Here is a 23,865-nt window from a genome sequence, read left to right as displayed (position 1 = left end):
TAGCTGGCTAAAGTCCAATTGGATATACAGATCTAACAATTGGCAAAAAGACCTGATGGGTCAAGAGGCAAGTCAAGTGACTGTAAATAGGTAGTGAATGTAAGCAATTGAAGGAGAGATCCAATAAAAACACGTTTTCACTTTTGGATGAAATATCTGACTATTAATTATCACTTTATTTATGATCTAGTGTAGTTCTCCAAACTATAAGTTATTCATATTTTTGTTGCTAATCAGTTAGCCAATATTTAATAAGTCACTTTCTCGATCTTAGCTGTTATTTATTTATAGTAAGATTAATATCATCTCGGGGACATCTACTTAAGAGGGCGAATTAGAAAATATTTACTAAAATATTTTTATTTATTTATTTTCTAATATTTTAGATGGTTTCTATTTTACACTTATAATAACATTTATACACTGCACGCTTCGTTAATAAAAATTGTTAATTCAACTTTCAATCTAAACTGGAAAAAAAAAACCATTAATTTTTTTTATATAAAAAGGTGGAGCCAGAGTTCATCCTAATCGCTCCGTCCTACCAACACTTGATCGATCGGTTTATAATAAAAAATAATAAAATCGAACAATGTGCATCAAAGCAAATGCGTTATAACTTAAATATTTTATTTAATTGCATAAATATATGTGTGAATTTATTGAGATAAATGAAATAATAAAATTAGTTTAGTTAGTTGATCACTGAACGATCGACCAAAGATTAATCAACCTAAATTGAATATCTACCAACTACAAAAAATGGATAATGCCTCAAAACAACTTGTCCTTATTTTATGAGCATAAGTAATAGTTTATAACACTAAAATCCAATCTCACAAGCACTGATCTCCAATCACTATGTTTCTTCCCATCTAACAAATGCCAACCTGTTAAATATTATAGTAAAATATGATGATAAAAGATGAATACGTTCGTTCTCAGTATTCTCATCAATCCGTCCCAAAGTCAACACGGATAAGATAAATCACGGATGACTACTAACCTTTGAAATAGTGACTAGCACATAAGGGAAATATTTATCTTGACTTTACCGAGATTCGAACCATAAATCTGATGATGATAACACTTCATGTACTACCATTAAACCGTCCCGAGGAGACTATAAATGAGGGTTTCATACCTTCATGTTCTTGATGTCGAGCTTAGTCCAGTAAGGCGTCAGGTCAATTTTGAATGCCTTTTTGCCCTTTGTGACCCTCTTCACAGACACAAGATAAAGAATTACATGATGTATGAAAACATAGTCTCCATTAGTTTATATCTTCATCATTGAGATAACAAAAGACATACGGCAATGGCCATGAGCTCCTCAAGTAGTTCCTCCAAGTTTCGTATTGGCTGTATCAATTAGCTAAATTAGCAAAAAGAAAAAACAAAAATGGTGAAGTTTCAACTACACACATGAATAATAACTTGATAAAAAACACTGATCCATTGGGTTGGAGCATCAACAGGTGCATTAAGGGGATCATCGTGTACCTATTACCGAAAGAAACAATATTAATACTATTATTTGATACAGTTTCCTTGAGTATCAAAACAGGTTAAAGACATAAATAAAACAACACCATTTAGGTTGTGTTAGCATTTCACCATACAATCAGTTGCAACTCAAACATTAATCAAAAGCAGTAAGTGAATAAAGTGCCTCTGCAATTTTTCAAATTTATGGTAATTTGAGTAGATCTTCTCTGCATCTCTGCGGTGGTTGTTTGATGTAATATTTTTTTACGGTTACAAAACCAATTTCAGTAGTAGGTTGGAAATGAATATATAAAAGATTATACCAATTCTTTAACTTAAGAAGGATACTCTCACCTTGTATATGTTCTTTCAAATAAGCAATCTATGAGTAACTCACTGAATCGAACACATCAACTGTTAAATCCACTTCCCTCATTATCTTATGCCCCAACACAGAGAGGATAAAGTCCACCAAACACAAGTTCCATGAAATGCTTGGCGGATGACAACAGAGTAGATAGAGATCACGTTCTTCAAATGTGTAAATCAGTATGATAATAGCAGGACATCTTTTAAAATTTGCAATATGTTGTGTAAATGGCGTTACCTCCATGAAAAGTCCATCGACACCAACAGCAACTGCTGTCCTTGCAATGCACGGTATTAGTCCCCGCAGACCACCACTTGAAACACCTCCACCATCAAGCTAAAGAAACAGGATGGCGACAAAAAAGAATTTTACATGGAAAAAATAGAAGTAAAACTAGAAAAGAATAGCAGAGAAAAGCTAGCATTATCAATAGTTGCAGCAGCAGAAGCAAGAGCGGTTATAAAAAAGAACAGGGACTGCCCAAAAGACGTTAAATCATTTATGTAGGAAATAACTATAAAGATATTTTGAAGGATAGATTATGCTATGGATACCTAATTTCTGCTATTAGTACAGTAAAGACACCAGCACAGGCAAGAACATCAAAGATAAGATCCAAGCCACAAAATCAAATCAATATAACTTCTAATGTTTAATTGGGTATAAGCAATGTGAGATCACAAAGAGTGAGATTTTCTTGAATTCAAGTATCCCAATAGTGTAAATCATACATCCGAAGGACTACTGCCAGGGCTGGGTTCCGGTACCCAACAATGTGATTAAAAAAAGGCAGTAATAATGCCTTTGAAATCTCACTTTCTAAGAGGAAGCCTTCTGATCATGCATGCATTCACAGCTTTTACTGGAACATGAAAAGTCATAATAAGTTGAACAATAATCCATTCACTAAAAATTTGTGCAAGTTTGCTTAGACTATTTGCATGTCATGCCTTACATATAAATATTGGTCAAACACCCTAAAGAACATTGCCTTCCAAAAAGCAAGAAAAATAGTTATCAGACACTGGGTTCTGATGCTTCAGATTGTTTGGATAAGCAGCCAAAATTAAAAAGCCAAATTTACAGTTCCAAAAAGAAAATATTTATAATTTTTTACTCAAGTTAGGTGGAAATGTGCAAAAGACCACTCTTGTTTCTCAATGGCCACGCAATGCTATAATTTCCAACCCCATCAAGCACCCATGAAAAAGCAGTTCGGATCCTCTGGACCAAACTTCCCTGGACCACAAAATCCATATAAAAAGTTGTCACGTGCAAGGCGCGTGCACGCAAGAAACCTCAACTCACGCGTTTCGCGTTCCCAAACGCAAGAGGCAGCGAGCCCTAGCCTCCATCGTCCACAAGCCCTAGCCTCCATCGTCCCCGCGTCCGCGACAGCGTGAGGTTTCCAAGCCCAAACACAGAGGAGACTGGAGCCCTAACCTCACGCCGGCGACGGAAAACCCTCTCGCCCACAAATTTCCCGACGACGGAAAACCCTCACGCCCACAAATTTCCCAGCCCTAACCCCTCGCGTCTGCAACGGCCTTGAGCGTCCCTGACGACCTCCAGCGGTCGCAACTCACGCAGAAACCGACCTCCGGCGACCTATTACAACGTTTGCTCGAAATTCCAGCAGTTGGTGTGAACAAGTTTGAGTTTTCCTTTAATTGCTTTCTATTTAAAAGTTTGAGTTCCAGATTTGATGTTGAATTTTGTTGATTAAACTCCTACATGATACAGCAAGAAAAAACTACTCTTAAAAAAACAAAATGTAACCCTCATTGTTTGAAACATCGTCAAACTGCAATCTAACCTTTTGGTCAATGCAACATAAAATCACCAAACATTTACATTAAGTTCCTGGAAATTACTTTAGAAATTCATTGACTTAATATGGCACTCTTTGCCATGGTGATAAGATCATAAGTCTTTTCCCTGATTATAAAGATTGAATTATAGACAGAAATCTCAGTCAAATGTCCTGGTACCGTGTTCGTATTTCAGGTTATTTTAGTAGAATTTTTTTGTCCTAAATAAATTTTTTTTACAGGATCAAAGTAATTATCATGGAGGGTGAATCTACAAGTAGTCGTTTGAATTTTGAAGGAAATGAAGATAGTCGGGAAGGTGACTTTAATGTAAATGATGAAGGTAATAAGAATGATATTGGGAATGTCTTGAGCTTTAATATATCAAATTTCCCTTTTTAGCCATCTTGCTTTGTTTGTTTGATTGTATAGGCTTGAACATTGAAACAGATTTAGATATACCATAAATGGGATTGGAATTTGAGATAGAAAAGATGCATATCAATTTTATTTGACATATGCTAAAAAGGTTGGATTTGGTGTAAGGAGAGGTAGAATCCACAAGGATGAATCGGGTAAATTACTTGATAGGGTTTTTTATTGTTGTGCCCAAGGTAAAAGAGGAAAAGACAAACGAGATCTTTATGTCAAAGCAAGTCGTGATGAAACAAGGTTTGGTTGTGAGGCTAAAATGAAGATTTGTAATCGGAAAAAAAGCAAGTTTACTGTGGTGCAGTTTGTTAAAGAGCATAATCATTATCTCTCAAGTCCAAACAAAACGCACCTCTATAGAAGTTATAGGAATATATCTTCTTCTGCAGCAATACAGATTAAGATGGCAAGTGATGTGGGAATCCCCCCAAAAGCATCTCATAATCTTATGGTGAGGCAAGTAGGAGGGAGGGAGAATTTAAGATTTATTCTTGAGAATTATAAAAACTACTTGTGATCTAAAAGAACAATAAATATGATTTGGTCACATTGTACGCTAGCCACACTGGAAATAGTTTGATCTATACCCTGTGTTATAAAAAAATAGAATGATTTAAGTTATTCAAATTTAACAATAAATAATACCAAATAAACAAAATTTGCGAAGTTATGGAATAGAAACCATTACAATTGTTGAAGCTTGATTTGTTTTCCTCGCTGCTTTTCTTTTCCTTGAAATCTTCTCTAACCCACCTTTCAACCTCTTACCTGACACCGTTTTTTTCTTCATTTTAATCTCTTTCACTCCGGTAGAGTTCCCTTCACCATAATCAAATTCCCAAGATGCTTGGCTCACATTTGAATGTTGGACATTTGATTCATTACCTTGTAACTTATCATCCACCATCTTACACAAGCTCAACATAGCATCTTTAACAAACATGTAAGTGTCATCCCTTTCTGCTGCCTTGGTAATCAATTGAACATTCAACCCACACAACTCTTTGTAATGCATATTTTGAAGTACTTTTGAATCCAAACTAGCATTGTTGGCCATTGAATCATTAACTCCAAAATATCCAATTTTTGTTATTCTTGTCCACCTTTTCAATACATAATCACTTGGGATCTTCATAATATTTTTCCACGTAAATATTTTCAGAATATGAGAACACAAAATTCCAGCAAATTCATATTTTCTACAACTACACTCAATTTTTTCACACTTCTTATCAAGTGTAACTATATGATGGTTTCTCTTTTTGTGATGAGTTACTTTATATTTTGTAAATGTATCAACATCCTCACAAATTTCTAGATTAGAATCATGAGATAAGCACCACTCCTGTTGAAAACACTTGTATACCTCAGGAGTATAAATTTCACTAACATGCTTTAAAATCTCAATTGGAAACATTAAATAGGGAACAGCTATATTTGATTTGAAATCAACTTTTAATTCCTCATATCGATGATCATCAAGAAATCTTTGGAAGTGACTGAAGAAGTCTAAAAACTTGTGTTTATAAGTGACATACTTTTTCACAATACTATTCATGCTCTCACTTCTTTGTGTTGTAATCATATCTGCACAAAACATTTGTCGTCCATATACTAAAGCTCATTTTTCCTTGATGTTGTACATGCGCCTCAACCAATCATTATCTTCAAGTGCATACTCGGCTAACATCATGTTCCATACTAAAATAAAATCTTCCTCTTCATCAAAATCATATATACATGAGGCAAAATCTTTAGCAAAGTCTCTAAAATTATAAAAAACTCCACTCAAACGTATGACAGCATTTTGATAAATATGGTAAATGCACAAACGATGATGTGTTTCAGGCCATCTGGAAGCTAACGCCTTTGTCATTGCTGCATCTTGGTCTGTAAGAATAGTAGTTGGCTTTTTCTCACCCATAGCTCTAGTTAATGTATCAAATAACCACTCAAAAGTCAAACTGGTTTCATCATATAATAAAGCGATACCAAAAAGTATGGATTGTTTATGATGATTAACACCTACAAACAATGTAATTGGTCGACCTTCATTGTTCTTTATGTAGGTTGTGCCAAAGCAAATAACATCTCTAAAATTAGCATAATCAGCTCTCATCTTAGCATCAGACCAAAAAATATTAATAATCAAATCATCTTCATCAACTTGGATAGCATAAAAAAAATTAGGATCATCGAACTGCATTTTCTGCAGATATTCCAATACACCCCTTGTATCCCTAACTCTCATATTTATTGTTCTTTTGGATCGCAAGTAGTTTTTATAATCCACAGGAATAAATCCTAAATTTTCCCTCCCTCCTGCTTGCCTCACCATAAGATCATGAGATCCTTTTGGAGGGACTCCCACATCACTTGCCATCTCAATCTGTATCGCTGCAGAAGAAGATATATTCCTATGACTTCTATAGAGGTGTGCTTTGTTTGGACTTGAGAGATAATGATTATGCTCTTTAACAAACTGCACCACAGTAAACTTGCTTTTTTACGATTACAAATCTTCATTTTAGCCTCACAACCAAACTTTGTTTCATCATGACTTGTTTTGACATAAAGATCTCGTTTGTCTTTTCCTCTTTTACCTTGGGCGCAACAATAAAAAACCCTATCAAGTAATTTACCCGATTCATCCTTGTGGATTCTACCTCTCCTTACACCAAATCCAACATTTTTAGCATATGCCAAATAAAATTGATATGCGTCTTCTTCTGTCTCAAATTCCAATCCCATTTGTGGTATATCTAAATCTGTTTCAATGTTCAAGCCTATACAATCAAACAAACAAAGCAAGATGGCTAAAAAGGGAAATTTGATATACTAAAGCTCAAGACATTCCCAATATCATTCTTATTACCTTCATCAATAACATCAAAGTCACCTTCCCGACTATCTTCATTTCCTTCAAAATTCAAACGACGACAACTTGTAGATTCACCCTCCATAATAATTACTTTGATCCTATAAAAAAAATTATTTAGGATAAAAAAATTCTACTGAAATAACCTGAAATACGAACATGGTACCAGGACATTTGACTGAGATTTCTGTCTATGATTCAATCTTTATAATCAGGGAAAAGACTTCTGATCTTATCACCATAGCAAAGAATGTCATATTAAGTCAATGAATTTCTAAAGTAATTTCCAGGAACTTAATGTAAATATTTAGTGATGTTTATGTTGCATTGACCAAAAGGTTAGATTGCAGTTTGACGATGTTTCAAACAATGAGGGTTACATTTTGTTTTTTAAAGAGTAGTTTTTTCTTGCTGTATCATGTAGGAGTTTAATCAACAAAATTCAACATCAAATATGGAACTCAAACTTTTAAATAGGAAGCAATTAAAGGAAAGCTCAAACTTGTTCACACCAACCGCTGGAATTCCGAGCAGACGCTGTAATAGATCGCCGGAGGTCGGTTTCTGCGTGAGTCGCGGCCGCTGGAGGCCGTCGGGGACGCTGGAGGTCGTCGGGGAGGCTGGAGACTGTCGAGGACGCTGGAGGCCGTCGGGGAGGCTGGAGACCGTCGGGGACGCTGGAGGCCGTCGCGGATGCGAGGGGTTAGGGCTGGGAAACTTGTGGGCGTGAGGGTTTTCCGCCGTCGGGAAATTTGTGGGCGAGAGGGTTTTCCATCGCCGACGTGAGGTTAGGGCTCCAGCCTCCACTGTGTTTGGGCTTGGAAACCTCACGCTGTCACGGACACGGGGACGATGGAGGCTAGGGCTCGCGAACGATGGAGGCTAGGGCTCGCTGCCTCTTGTGTTTGGGCACACGAAATGCGTGAGTTAAGGTTTCTTGCCTGCACGTGCCTTGCACGTGACAACTTTTTATATGGATTTTGTGGTCCAGGGATGGTCTAGGGAAGTTTGGTCCAGAGGATCTGAATTGATGAAAAAGGCAATTTCAAAATTACCCTGAAAGAATATTCTCTATAAAACATTGTTATAGAGAAATCATGTGTAATCATGCTTTGTTCACAAAATTCTGGAGGTATTTCTGTGACTTCCCTTTGCTGGGTTTTTTTTATCGGGACATTCTGAAAATGAGGGGCATGTTGGGCATTTTGGGAAAAAAGAACCTGGTTCAAATAATTGCCTAAGAGCATCTAGATTGGTGGATGTTATAACACCCACCACCTAATCAAAAAGCATGGGACCCATATGTCACATACATATTATATTAACACCTTCATTCTCTCACATTCATTTTAACATTAACACTCATTATTTGTACGACCTGTCCATTCATTCATCTTTATTTTTATTATACATTAAATGAATACAATTTCAATTTTATTTACACAATTTAAATGATTATTATTTAAAATAAATAATAATAATAATTTTAAATATATTTTTTATGTAAAATAATTTTTTCTTATTTTATGAGTATCATTTATTTAAAATAAAAATAAAAATATTATTATAAATTTGAAATGAAGGAGTATAACATATAAAAAAATTACACTTGCATAAAATTAAAATACAACATTTCCAAGGATTGTTGTTGTATAGTGATCAAATATGTTCAACTAAGTCTACACGAAGTTGGTGATGCACATGATTGTTATATAGTTCAAAATTTATCTAGAGATAATCATGAAATCCTTGATTTGAACCCTGTACGGGTTGTGCGGGTTCGTCGCCTTCATCATTGTACCAATTTGTCACCTGACCCCATCTTCAACAATCCTGTTATGCTAAATAATACATGATAACATAATATGTTTTAATTTTTTTCCTGTACCATTAACGAGCTGGACCTCTGACAATTACCCATCGAGCTTGGAGCACCCAAATGCTCGTTCAACATCTTTTCTTGCAGCCTCTAGTCTTTCCTTAAACAACCTCCTCTTGGAATCTTCCGGGTAAGGAAAAGCCTTCATGAAAGTAGCTCATTCTGGATATATTCCACTTGTTAGATAATATCCCTTCGTATATTGAGTCTCGTTGACCATAAAATTAATCTTCAGGACATTTCCTTGCAAGACATTATTGAATATAGGAGTTCGTACAACACATTAATATCATTACGTGAACCCGTAACACCAAAGAATGCATGCCATATCCACAATTCTTGAGACGCGACCGCTTCAAGCACGATTGTCGGTGATCCATACCTCTTGTTAACTGGTCTTTCCAAGCAATTGTGCAATCTTTCCATTCTCAATGCATGCAATCAAGGCTTCCCAACATTCCAAGGAAGCTGTGCCTCTCATTATGCATTTGAAGAAGATGTTGAATATCATCAGCATTCGGCCTTCTCAAGTATCAATCACCAAATAGTTCAACCACATAATCGCAGAACTTCAAAAGACACTTGATGGAGATTGATTCACCCATGTGTAGGTACTCATCACAATGGTCGACTGGGACTCCATAAGACAATTGGTGAATCGCAACTATGCATTTTTGTAGTAGTGACAAGCCTTTTCTTCTCGCAGCATTGCCCCTCTACTAAAAATACGAAGAACGACTCTCAAAATAAATCTCTTCGCATTCAAAATCGTCTTTGAAATATTTGATCTAGATACACCAGGTTTGTGGAGAAATAATCAATGAAGAGCCTCGCATGCCTGCCTTCACAATTTATTTGGATGAACCTTCTTCTTCGCCGCATCTCGTTATTACTTTGATATGTTTTAACTATTTGTCGGCTTTGTTGAAGTATCAATAACATTAGCTCATTTCCAGGATCATAACCTTCGTCAACAACTTCAACTTGGACTTCGTTTTCACTTCTCGAGTCAGAGCTGGTGCTACTTGAATATTGAGACATTTTGGAGGAAACTAATTCAAATCTATGTTTAGAATGAAGAATTGTAGAGCACAAGGTGTCTATTTATTTTTTCTTGTCGATGGCTATATTAGAACGAATATATTCCAATGACTACTTTCCATTAATCGAATTGTACATATATTCCAATGGCTATATTAATAGAATGATTCTCATGAATTATGCATTAATTATGGATACTTGTTTAGGTGGGGCACCCCATTTATTTATTTTTTCTTTCTGAATAAAATATTTGAAAAACAAAAGAGCTAGCGTCTCAATCAGGCTAACTAAAAAAGCATTAATTAAAAAAGTACAATAATAGAAAATTATATTAATTGAAAAGTACAATAATTGAAAATTACAATAAATGAAAATTACATATTCCATCTTCTCCTAATCTCTTGACATAGATATTCGTGGATGATAAATTACTCTTCTGTCATTTGCGAAGTATCCTTCAAAAGGATTGCATATTCCTGTAGTTGAGCTTTGACTAAGGCAGCTTTTGCTTTCATCTCGGCAGTGTTTGCTTTTATCTTCTCAACTTAAAGTTTTTTTTTCATTTCAACTTTAACCATTTTTATACTTGTATACTCATTAAACTTTGCAAACATATTGTCCAAATTTATTGTCATACCTTCAATGTCTGATTTTATTTTGCCTTTACTTTTTTCTGCCTTCTGACCCATTGGATGAGTTTCTTCTTCGTTTAGGTCTACATGTAGTCTCGCATTTTGGTTAGATGAGGTGTTGCTTGCCCCTGACTCCGAGGTCCTTGCCTTCTTCGTGCCAACAAGGTGATCCACGGACTATGGACTAAACATTGGACAGTCTTTTATGATTCTCCATACATGCTCGAGATTAAATGCAATGTCGCTATTTTCCTCGCGATATTTTTTATACGCAGACCGCTACGATCACACTATAAACACTATTGTAATTTGCATTGAAGCAATATACATTTTTTATGTAATTGTACCAGTACGATTGTATGACACTTGCAATTCTATTGGGTGTACCTAGAGGGCAATTCTCATTGTAGTAGCTTGCAATACGTCCCAGAAAACATCCACCTTCTGATCATTGCCAATGATTAGATCATCGCTGATAGTAACAAACAATCTTGCTAAAACCTCATCTTCAACCTTACTCCATGTTAACCGCTTTCTTCTACCGGTAGTGCCAGAATCTGACTTCTCCAAATTTGCGAGTTCAATTAGGGATTCACGGTCAGACAGTTGAGTCTCTAGAATAAAAGTCGAAGTTAACGATTCATTTTCCATCAGATATGTAAAAGGCATATCAGTTGCATGTGAATTAGATGAATAATTTTGTGGATATGGATTATATAGATAATTTGATATTTATGGACCATATGAATTTGGTGGGTATAGATTATGTGGATAATTTGGTAGATATGAAAAATATGGATAATTTGGTGAAATTTGTGAATTTTGGGAAGAAGCATTTTCTTCCAGCAAATTTTGGTAATTCACAAAATTTCTAAAAAATTCTCGATTATTTTCATCAATTTCGGAGGAAAATAGGAGAAGATTTTCAGAAGGATTAGGTGTTTGAAAGATTGAAATAAGGTAATGAATATTTATAGATGAAATTTTGATTTTTTTTTTTTAATTAAAATTAGTCGTTAACTAGAAGTTAGTTTTTAATTTTAAATATTTAATTTTTATTTTTTATAGAAAAAACATATATATTAATAAAAAAATAAAATTGACCCATGTGGGGGTGGGCCAGCCTTGCGCCCACCCTCACATATGCAGACAAAGAGAAAAAAGAAAAGAAAAATTCAATGAACGAGTTCATTGAAATGGTGGGTCAGCCTCGTTCAAACTTTTCTCTACATCAGTTTTAACACCCATTGAACGTTATAACACCATATTAATTCATTCAATGTGGATGCTCTAACAATTAATGCAAATCCGCACCTTCTTCCCTGCAGGTTGTTGGAGGGAATGAGTAATATCTGCTATATGTCAAAGAAACTTTCATAACTAAGTTTATTCTAGAGGAAATCCAGCGAGGAGATAAAATCTTAATTTGAAAAAGAAAACTCTTTTAAATTATGATTTGGAAAAAAAAAGACAAAATTATATACACTTATAAAAGAAACAATGTGATATGATGTTACATGAATAGACACAGACACTCAAAAAATCCATTGGACAAGTGGATTCACATCTCTTACAACCTACACAATCCTCGGTTCTTGGTGCGGAAGCAATTTGCTTAGCTTTACATCCGTCCCACGGTCATTTCCAACACATCCATAGGGCAAGCTCGTATACATTGAGTACACCCTATACATGTATCAGTATATACAATTACAGTGGAACTCATCAGAATGAACTATTTATAATGAAGCGCTGCTATTGGAACTAAGACTTGATATAATTGGCAAAACTCAATCCATTTAAAAGGGCATGAATGTCTCTTTAGTGGGTTGGGATGGAGCAGTGGATACCATCATGCAAATGAATGGTATGAAAGAGTTTGTGTTTAAAGGCTTGGTAGTGTTGGATCGAGAAGCACTAGAGGGGGGGTGAATAGCGCTCGTGGCTATTTCGTTCGATTTAAAACGTGTCGAGTAAATACGCAGCGGAAAATAAAAGAAAATACAACACACGCAAACACAGGTTGTTTACTTGGTTCGGAGTCTGTGGCGACTCCTACTCCAAGGCACGCGATCGTTAATCGTTTTCTGTGGGCAACACCTATAAGCTCGAATAATGGTTACAGAATTATTACAATCTATTAAACTGAAAGAGTATACCGACAACAAGAATAAGCAATTTCGAAGCTTCGAGTCGTCTGGATCTCGTTGCAGCACTTCGGGATCGTCTTGTTAGCAGCTTGTAGCACAAAGGTCGCTTGGTAGAAGATATTCTAGACTGCTGGTCGAAACCCCCTTATAAAGGGTGTTCAAGGTGCCTTCATTAAGCTCCAAGGCGCCTCCAACCCATGGTTTTATCCCGACTCAGCCGCTGTCGATCAGGCTTTGACCGCTGGTCGTTATCCACCTGAAGGCGCCTTCAACGCCACTCAAGGCGCCTCCAAGCTGCGGTCCAAGGCGCCTTCAGTGCTTCGCAGCCAGGTCAGCTTTTGCACCCGAGGCGCCTCCAAGCTCCATGGAGGCGCCTCGGACACTGTTCATCCGAGGTGAAGTGTGCACTTTTGTCCCTGCACAATGTGTTAGTACATAAAATACACATATACCCTACAAGACAAGGTTAGCACACATAAATATGATAAGAAAGGTGTTTGACAGTCTCTGGACTGTCCGGGTCTGACTTTGGATTTCCAACCGGAAACCCTAGGTCAACCCGACGCCTACTGTTCCCTCTGCGGGGAACGCGTCCTCACCTACTCCTCTCAGGAGAGTTAGCTGTTGTCAGTACGATCCTCCAGATCGATTGGACTTTTGCTCAGTGCTCGATACTTCCGGACTTTCTGCTGGACACCTGCTCCCCGACCCGTCCAGTCTTCCACCTGGTTCGCGACACCAGAACTTTCCACCTAGGGTTACCACCCCTAGGACCTTTGCCTGAAACCCTTGACCTGCCAAGACTTTACGCATAGGGTTACCACCCCCTATGACCTAGAGTTACCACCCCCTAGGGTTTTCCACCTGCCTAACCGCAGTTAGGACTTTTACCTAAGCACACTTAGGACTTTCCTGCAACCTCATTCAAACTGTTAGATCACAAACCAACTTAACTTTGAATCCTTTGCCATTATCAAAACACGGGTTTGATCGTCGGATGCTTCCGGCACCAACAATCTCCCCCTTTTTTATTATGGCAACCAAAATTCAAAGTTAAGTAAAAACATGCATAAGTAAATAGATGCATAAGTAACAATTTTTAAAGTTTTAGTGTAAGCAAGCATAAGTAAACAATTTTAGACGCAAACAAAGTTTAAGCTAAAACTTTAAAATGTAAGGCTCCCCCTTAATTAGAGCTTACTTTTGAATCTTACTTTTGAATTTTATGCTACTCTCCCCCTTTGCCATATATCAAAATACAAGGAGAGTAAAAAGAAAAACCATAGTACTAGGTGTGTTTGAAAAGATTTTGAAAAAAAATGTTTAGTCATACCTTAAAAAATACTTAGCTTTTTAGAAGAAATGTTCTTATAAGACTTTTAGCTAAGTGAAAAAGTATTTGTCATAAATTATTTCAACTTTGAAAAATAACTTAGCTAATTTTGTGATATAAAAGCACTTAGTTAAATTTGAAGAGCTTTTTGAAAAATACTTAGCTTAATTTGAAAAGCTTTTTAACAAAATACTTAGTGTTTTCAACAAAAACTTAGCAAAACTTAGCATCTGAAAATAATTACTTTGAGAAACACTTAGCTAAATTTTCAAAAATGCTTCGAAAAAAAATACTTAACTAAACTTAAGCTAAATTTGAAAAGTTTTAGTTTAAGTACTTAACTTAAAAGGATATACATCAGATCTTAGCTTAAGTACTTAGCTTTGAAAACATTTAGCCTTTTAGAAAAGTTTAAATTTTAAAGTCAGGTCATAGTTAATTTGTATTTTTGAAGACAAGTCAAAAATAGTTTTTTATTTTGAAGTCAAATCAAAAATAATTTTTATTTTAAAGATAAGGCAAAAACTATATATATATATATTTTAAAATATATTCTTGGGGAAAAAATTTTCACTCCCCCTAAATTAATGCCTATAGTCCAAACATGTATTTAAAAGTAATTATTTTCCTAATTTTTTTATCTCACCCATTCTAGGTTATCAAGCATGTTCAACTTATGAGTGAGTGTGAGATGGAGTTAACTTCATTTAAAAATATTGAAAATATAAGTTAGAATTCCAAATAAGTAAACATTTAACATTTTGAAGATTTAAAAATTAATTGAGTTGAAATTATAATTTGAAAAATGATTAAGATTAGGGAAACCAAATATGATTTTAAAATAGAATTAAGAAAGATTTTGAGATTGATTAAGCGTGAAGATATTAAGTGCGATCATGATTTCGAAAGTAAATTAATATATTAAGTGCGATCATGATTTCGAATAATTTTTTTAAATGATTTTTCAATAATTTTTCAAATGATTTTTAAATAGTTTTTCAAATGAATTTTTAAATAATTTTTCAGATGAATTTTAGATAATTTTTCAAATAAATTTTTAAATAGTTTTTAAAAGGATTTTTAAATGCTTTTCAAATAATTTTTCAAATGATTTTTAGATAATTTTTCAAATAATTTTTAAATAATTTTTTAAATGATTTTTAAAATGATTTTTAAAATAATTTGACATTATTGACTTATTGGAATTAATTAAATTAATTAGGTTTAGTTGACTTTGACTAAGTTCAACCTAGATTCATCTCACCCGATTCTAAGTTATCAATCAGGTAATCTTAAGTAATTTTGTGATATGGTTATCTTTAATTTAGGTTATTTCTAAGGATTAATTTACATTTAAGTTAAAATTAGGTTTTCCAATTAGTCAATTAAATATGTATTTCAAAGATTGGCTCCCAGGTCGTGGCGAGGCACTCGGCCTTCTTGGACATGGGATCATCCACCACTTCCTAGACAGAGCCGCTCAAAGAAAATATATATTTAATTTTCTTTTTGAAACCCCTAGGTTTAACTAACAAGTGTAAATTACGCCTAGGTCCTTAAACTATCCTAGTCTAAACATGCTTATTACAAGGAAAGTAAATAAACAATCATCAATCAATTTATTTATTAATTAAGATAGATTTTCTATTGGCTCCCCCTAGATCATAGCCTCGATATGGTCTATCAAAGTAGTAAACTTCATCCTTGGGGACCCAATAGTGTCCAAGTCTGACTTGATTAATTAGGTTTGACTTGGGGACCCATGCTTGGACTACTTTTCTATTTAACTGATTTACTAGAGACAGATAGGATTTGTATTTGAGTTTGGCCTTAAATCCAAGTCCGGATCTGTTGTAAACGGCTCACTATTTTCCAAGAATCAGATCCAGATTCTTGAACCCAAGGTGAACCGTTCCAACGTGTCCGAGTTCTTTAATTTGAGTTTTTAAATTAGAATTTTCTTCCTCAAATTGTTGGACTTGAGTCGAACTTCCAATTTGAACTGGCTCAGTCAAAGAACTCGAGTCAGTCACTTTCTTAAGGGTTGTTACCTCCTTTTGGAGTGACTTGACTCAGACGTTGGATTTAGCTAGTTTCTTTAATAAGTACGGAACTAATTTTTGTAAATCGTTTAACTGAGTCTCGGCGAGTAGGGAACTTACAGTGGGATTTCGTCCTTCGGAAATGGATACGGATCTGTGGCTTCGCTCGGACTCGGTCTCGGATTCTCTCTCGGTTTCTGACTCATACTCGGACTCAGTTTCCGCCACAGTTGCTAGTACTGGTAGAGCGAGGAAGCTCGTCGGTTCTTCTTCGTCGGACTCGAACTCGTTTGATGACTCAGACTATGTTGCCTTCAGTGCTTTCTTCGTCTTGCTTACTCCTACAAATAACGTAACACCTTCCTCGGCCGAAGTAGTATCAGTCTGCTCATTTAATTTTAATGAATCGTCTATTAAATTGCACTTACTTACGTTCGTATCGGAAATACCTTCGTGTAGCTCGATCAATTTCTGCCACAATTCTTTTGCACTTGAGAAGGGGCCGACGCGGTTCAGCTCCTCATTGGTTAGGCCGCATTGTAGCATGCAAGTTGCTTTGGCATCGGCTTCAACTTGTTTCATTATACTAGCGTCCCAGTTGATGCATGAGATGAGTTCTCTAGTGCTATCACATGGAAGCTCGAGTCCAATCTGGATAATGATCCGCATCTCAACTTGCGTCTTGAGATGGTATTCCATCCGGTTCTTCCAATAGCCAAAATCCTTGCCGGAAAATAGTGGTGGGCGGACCGTGCTAAAACCTTCTTGGAAAGCCAAAATCTTGCACACAAATAAAACAAAAAATTTGTTCCAAGACTAGGTCTTGGATTAGTAGTGTGGGAGAAAAATAAAAATAGTAATTCAGGAATTTCGAGAAAAAATAATAAAATATTATTAAAAAAATATAAAAAAATATTACCATAAATTTTTGAAAATGCGATATTTCGCTAATACGGACCAGTGGTGAAAAGATGACAGTGAATTTTTCGAAATTAATTTTGGAGGGAAAAAACAAAAGGCGTAAGGTTTTATTTTTACCCTAAACGAACAAAAAAACGATGAAAAAAATACTCGAACGGTAGTTGTACCAATTCAGAGCAACCCCGCTTTGATACCAATTGTTGGATCGAGAAGCGCTAGAGGGGGGTGAATAGCGCTCGTGGCTATTTCGTTCGATTTAAAACATGTCAAGTAAATACGCAGCAGAAAATAAAAGAAAACACAACACATGCAAACACAGGTTGTTTACTTGGTTCGGAGCCTGTGGTGACTCTTACTCCAAGGCCCGCGATCGTTGATCGCTTTCTGTGGGCAACACCTAGAAGCTCGAATAACGGTTACAGAATTATTACAATCTATTAAACTGAAAGAGTATACCGACAACAAGAATGAGCAATTTCGAAGCTTCGGGTCGTCGGGATCGTCTTGTTAGCAGCTTGTAGCACAAAGGTCGCTTGGTAGAAGATATTCTAGACTGCTGGTCGAAAACCCCTTATAAAGGGTGTTCAAGGCGCCTTCATTAAGCTCCAAGGCACCTCCAACCCATGGTTTTATCCCGACTCAGCTGCTGTCGATCAAGCTTTGACTGCTGCTCGTTATCCACCTGAAGGCGCCTTCAACGTCACTCCAAGGCGCCTCCAAGCTGCGGTCCAAGGCGCCTTTAGTCCCCATGAAGGCGCCTCCAGCTCCTCTGCATAGCTGGCTTCAGCTTGCACCCGAGGCGCCTCCAAGCTCCATGGAGGCGCCTCGGACACTGTTCATCCGAGGTGAAGTGTGCTCTTTTGTCCCTGCACAATGTGTTAGTCCACAAAATACACATATACCCTGCAAGACAAGGTTAGCACACATAAATATGATAAGAAAGGTGTTTGACAGTCTCTGGACTATCCGGGTCTGACTTCGAATTTCCAACCGGAAACCCTAGGTCTACCCGACGCCTACTGTTCCCTCTACGGGGAACGCGTCCTCACCTGCTCCTCTTAGGAGAGTTACCTGTTGCCTGTACGATCCTCCAGATCGATTGGACTTTTGCTCAGTGCTCGATGCTTCCGGACTTTTTGCTGGATGTCCGCTCCCCGACCCGTCCAGTCTTCCACCTGGTTCGCGACACCAGGACTTTCCACCTAGGGTTACCACCCCTTAGGACTTTTGCTGAAGCCCTCGACCCGCCAAGACTTTCCGCATAGGGTTACCACCCCCTAGGGTTTTCCACCTGCCTAACTGCAGTTAGGACTTTTGCCTAAGCACACTAGGACTTTCCTGCAACCTCATTCAAACTGTTAGATCACAAACCAACTTAACTTTGAATCCTTTGTCATTATCAAAATACGGGTTTGATCGTCGGATGCTTCCGGCACCAACAGGTAGCAAGTACCTGAATAATACATGCACAGACACATCCTTAAAATGCCTAATCTCTCATTTGTTGGGACCGAAAAGTAGCTAGAGGGGGGTGAATAGCTCGTCGCGTGCTCGTTGCTCGGCGTTGCTTGTTTCTTCAAAGATGCGCAGCGAAAAATACAGAAACAAAAGCATACAACGCTAACAAGGTTGGTTTACTTGGTATCCACCTCACAAGAGGTGACTAGTCCAAGGATCCACACCTACACACATACCCTCCACTAATAAAACTCTCCTTTATGGTAACTACCAAGGGCGGAGAAGCCCTACAAGACTCAATACAAGAAGAAAGGGAAAGGTAATGAAATACAAGCTTACAAGCTTACAATGAGAACAAAAACCCTAACCATAGTTTCTTCTTCTTGCTTTGATCCGCCTCTTGACTTGGAAGAGCCTTCAAGAACTGGCGATCTCGATCTTGAGAAGAGCTGTGGAGAAGCTGGTGAAGATCTGAAATCAATCGGTGAAGAGATGCTGCAGCCATCGCACGCCTGCAGCTCAAATACGACGCAACGGTCGGATCCCGATCGATTCGAAAACTCCCAATCGATCGGGGAGGCTTTGGATCGATCCACGGATCGATCCAGAGCGCCTCTGTGCTCTGGAGAAAACGTCTGGATCGATCCACGGATCGATCCAGCGCTTATCGCGCGAACCAGCAGCGTCCCAATCGATCGGCTGATCGATTGGGACCTCTGGATCGATCCACGGATCGATCCAGAGGCTCTCTGTTTGCTGGGAAAGGCCTGGATCGATTCACTGATCGATCCAGCTCCTGGATCGATCCACTGATCGATCCAGCTCTTGGTTTTTGCCCAAAACCAAGTCCCAAGTCTCTCAATCCAACATTCGGTCAACCTTGACCTATTGGTATATCATGTCTAGCATCTGGTCACTCCCTTGACCTGCCAGGACTCCCCACCAAGTGTCCGGTCAATCCCTTTGACCCACTTGGACTTTTCTCTTCGTGCCAAGTATCCGGTCAATCTCTTTGACCTACTTGGACTCTCACCAAATGTCTAGTCAACCTTGACCCATCTGGATTTCTCTTGCTTGGCTTCACTCACCAGGACTTTCCCAATTGCCTAGCTTCACTCACTAGGTCTTTCACCTGGCTTCACTCACCAGGATTTTCTTCCTGCCTAGCTTCACTCACTAGGACTTTCCAATTGCCTAGCTTCACTCACTAGGTCTTTCACCTGGCTTCACTCACCAGGATTTTCCTCCTGCCTAGCTTCACTCACCAGGACTTTCCCAATTGTCTAGCTTCACTCACTAGGTCTTTCACCTGGCTTCACTCACCAGGATTTTCTTTCTGCCTAGCTTCACTCACTAGGACTTCCCAATTGCCTAGCTTCACTCACTAGGTCTTTCACCTGGCTTCACTCACCAGGATTTTCCTCCTGCCTAGCTTCAATCACTAGGTCTTTTCACCTGGCTTCACTCACCAGGATTTTCCTCCTGCCTAGCTTCACTCACTAGGTCTTTCACCTGGCTTCACTCACCAGGATTTTCCTCCTGCCTAACATCCCAGTTAGCACTTCCCAGTCAAGTATCCGGTCATCCTTGACCTACTTGACTCTTCTTCAATCAACCTTGCATTGTCAAACATCGAAACTCAAACCAAGACTCAAGCTTGGTCAACCAGGTCAACCTTGACCTGAGGGATGTTGCACCAACATCATTTACCTTATCATATTATAAATTTTAGGTGGTATTAGACAGTTTGGCTTTGGTAGTGAAAATTTTACAGGTACCCTACAATTTCCCCCATTCATATAATGCTTTGGAAAGAATGATGCGAGTATAATATGCATGTATTGATGCAATATTGCATTGGATTGTTACAACTTAAACCCAACACTATATGTTTAAAACCACGGAAATTCTTAAAAATGGTATGTTGCAAAGAAAATATGCTTAACAGTTACATCATAAGTTTAAAAGCAGCAAAACATGTACAAAGATACAAAATAAGGAACATGATAGCTACACAAACACATTAATCCTTAATACCAGGGTGTAGTAAATGGAAATAGATTAATCATAATAAGACAGAAAATAGAAAATTGATTAAAAGAAAATCCAAGATACTTACAACAGGGCAATTTGCTTCTCGCATCCATTCCAAATTGCGTGGATCAACAATCAAATCATCTAAAAATTAAATAATCTGAAATGTATCATCAAAACATCTAGAAAAATGGAATTTAAATCTTATCTAAGATTTTAACAAATCAAATCTTTTAAAAGCTTGACTGTAAAAAATTAATTTGCTCAATCAGATGATAGCTACACACTATGAATTGTAGAATTTGAATCTATGTCAAGCTGGAGACTGGCCAAACCAACCTAGCTTTGCTTTCTCAAATCAACTAGTACTGTTATCAGGCTCAAAATTGAGCACAGTAAATTAAAATAAATTGCAATGAAAATCAAATTAAATTGCTATGAGAAGTTAAAATAAATTGCAGCAAGAATTAAATTGCAACAAAGAAAAAGAATTCTACAAAACTTGTTGCCCTGATGTGACACTTTTCTAAAGGAAAATTTCGGGAAAAAAAGAGTACATACAGCAAGAGTGTTTTTACAAGTTCTTCAAAAAAAAATAATAAACTCAGTTAATCTCATTGACTATCCCGAGGTGACCGGCCCGGCCCCACGAAAGTTTTCCACCGGTCAATAGGGTAAATCGGGAAGCGCGCACTGCGACCAACCCAAAAGCCCAACATCTTTTGGTTGCGCTCCCCATTTAGAGGAAAACTTCCTGCAAATACGTCATAGCTGGGGATCGAACTGCGGATACCTAGGTGGCAACCTAAATGTCCTACCGCAGCACCATAACCCTGGGATGTTTTTCCAAGTTCTCATAGGTCTTAGATCTGGAGGACAATCACCTCTAGATCAAACTTTAACAATCTCTCTAATTTGGAATTTGAGTTAAAATAGAGGGAAGAAATCTCAATCTCACCCTAAAAGTATACAAAGAAACCAAGGGAAGAGAAGGAATTACAAAGAAAAGGCCACACGTACATATAGAAGAGGTACACAAAGCATCTTAAAAAGTTTTTACTCAAAAAAGACGAGATGAATCAAGAGAATGTATGTGTTATTGTTTGAGTAAGAAGTCTCTAAGGGATATTTATAGGTGATTTGTAATAGCTAATTTTCAAATTTAAGTTTATCCATGATCTTTGGTCTACCAATGAAAATTATTTAGTCAACCAACATTTGATTAATGGCTAATTTTCATACAATTTCATTTGATTGTTATCCATAGAGTTTCGTTGACAAAAAACCTTTTTGTCATCCAATAATAAATAGTTTCAGTTAGAAATTGAATTTTTCTAGGCTTCAAGATGTGGGCTTTTTAGGTATCTCACTTCTACATAAGTGTCTCTTTCATAATACGATACATTCTACCAAGTTACATATCTAGGGTATTTCTTCAAAGTTGAAACACTTCACTTAATCCAGAGACTCCATCCTAACTAGGCCAACTAAAATGCTTTTCCACCTGATCCAAAGAGTCCATCTTGATTAGATTGACTTGTACACCTAGTCAACTTTGTCAATCTCAAATCTCTCACTTACACATGTTTGCCAACCATTAAAACACTAAGGACTAATATCAACAAGACTAGTCGACCTGACCGACTCACCTAAACTTCTCAGTTGGACTAACCTATTCAACTTGCCTAAATTACCTGATTCCAACCAACTCACTCGGCTCACTCAACCTCCCTTGACTACCTAGATTACTCAACTCGCTCAGCTCTACTGGAACGTTGGACAGTCTAGCTCGATTGACCCACTTGGTTTGACGAACACAACTAGATTACCTAGTTGAATTGGCCTACCTAGATCAATCAGTCTGTTCAAATGAGGGTGAAGGGTGGAGATGAATTTATTGATTGAGTGAAAAGCTTATGAATGAGTGAGAAGATGACTCCACTCTTTTTCACAGGAAGTCATTTTCCTCAAAGAATTCTATATCTTCTAGTGACCAAAAGAAAATTTTCTATTGTTTATGATTTTTTTTTTATCATACCAAACACTATAAAATCAAATTTTCATTTTCCTTAAAAACATTTTTTTTACAAAATAGATGGAACCTAAATTGAACAATTAAGAGCAAAAATGCTAGAGGGTGATTCAGGGATGGAAAAGAAATGAAATCTTCTGATCATTATTGGCAAATGGAGGCATTTTCATAGGATTGAACCAAGTTAAACAAAAGAAAATGTATTTATACAATTCTAAGATTTAAAGATGTATACTTTTGATCACTATTGGCAGATAAAGGTATCTCTTTTAGTTAATATCAAGTCAAAGAAACAAAATTGTACAGTAAAGGTTAAACAAGAGAAAACAAAGAGTTCACTAGAAGTTTCTGACTTATGAATGCCATAATATAAACAAAGGATCTATCTTAACTCAATGTAAAAAGGTTTTTCCTTCACATAACAAACATTCTAGACAATTTACAGAAAGACAGCAAAATATCAAATTATAGATGATGTTGGACATGACAACACAGGTTGTAACAAATATTAAAGCAAACTTACTGTAACCAAACATAGTGCCTCTCTCGCAAACCATTACATTAGCATTTCCTGCGAGTCTAACCTTTTCTGCAGAATTCACCATAACCTCTCTCGCAAATATTAATAGCTTCAGGAATTATTTACAACACAAACCCAACACAAAAAAAAACAAAGAGATTTTCAACTTCCTTTCTGATTAAAAAAAGGTACTTTTAATTTCACAATACCTAGACCAGTAACTTAGTTTGCTTAAAAGATATAACAAACTAAGTAATGGCCAAAATTAATGCAAAGAAAGAAGTTTACTATTTTGAAATCAAACAAGAAAACGCCTGTGGCATTTCTATTCTATTAGTCTAACAACAGAAAAATTTGGTACTTTTATCAGAGCAACTCTTAAGTACCAGTCATGGCATTTAATCATTTTATAATGAACACCAACAACCTAATTTTGACTCATAGTTGTCAAAAATATTCAGGAGTGCCTGACTGATATTCATGCCAATTTTATTACAGATATATGAGGATAAAATAAATGGCTATCATCTCAGATGCAATTAAGATTTTCATATAAAAACACACCTACTAATATTCTAAAATTTATAATTTCGCTGATGAATCATCTTGTGAGGATCAAGGATCTTCACATTAACAAAGTTGAATATTCCTAGCCGACATTTTGTTCGTGTAGGTTTCTAATTAAAGAAAATCCCAACAGTTATTTTCTTAGTTCAAGAGAGACACGTTTAAGATGGTATGGGCATGTACTTAGACGACCAATAAATGCTCCAGTTAGGCGATGTGAAACTATGACAAACATGCATATCAAAAGAGAAAGACCAAAAAAGACTTGGTTAGCCAC

The 23,865-nt window shown here is 36.8% G+C and overlaps 1 protein-coding gene across 2 annotated transcripts; it reads right to left on the bottom strand.

The window, feature by feature from the left end:
• Positions 1-779: 779 nt before the first annotated feature.
• On the bottom strand, positions 780-23,864 carry LOC122001039 (2-dehydro-3-deoxyphosphooctonate aldolase-like). Of its 2 annotated transcripts, none has more exons than XM_042555595.1 (6): positions 23,025-23,864; positions 20,555-20,613; positions 2,096-2,194; positions 1,426-1,503; positions 1,315-1,362; positions 780-1,222 (listed from the first exon to the last, which is right to left on the bottom strand). In XM_042555595.1, exons 1-6 carry the CDS (start codon positions 23,104-23,106, stop codon positions 1,139-1,141), a joined length of 450 nt encoding a protein of 149 aa, XP_042411529.1. In that variant the 5' UTR covers positions 23,107-23,864; the 3' UTR covers positions 780-1,138. The 2 variants fall into 2 exon arrangements, with proteins under 2 accessions (XP_042411529.1, XP_042411530.1); XM_042555596.1 differs by having other exon boundaries at positions 1,438-1,503.
• Between the last annotated feature and the right edge of the window lies 1 nt (position 23,865).

Source organism: Zingiber officinale, chromosome 7A (assembly GCF_018446385.1).
Source record: "Zingiber officinale cultivar Zhangliang chromosome 7A, Zo_v1.1, whole genome shotgun sequence".
Lineage (NCBI taxonomy): Eukaryota > Viridiplantae > Streptophyta > Magnoliopsida > Zingiberales > Zingiberaceae > Zingiber > Zingiber officinale.
The sequence above is the reverse complement of the archived record's forward strand: the minus strand, read 5'-3'. Positions and strand labels throughout refer to the sequence as shown.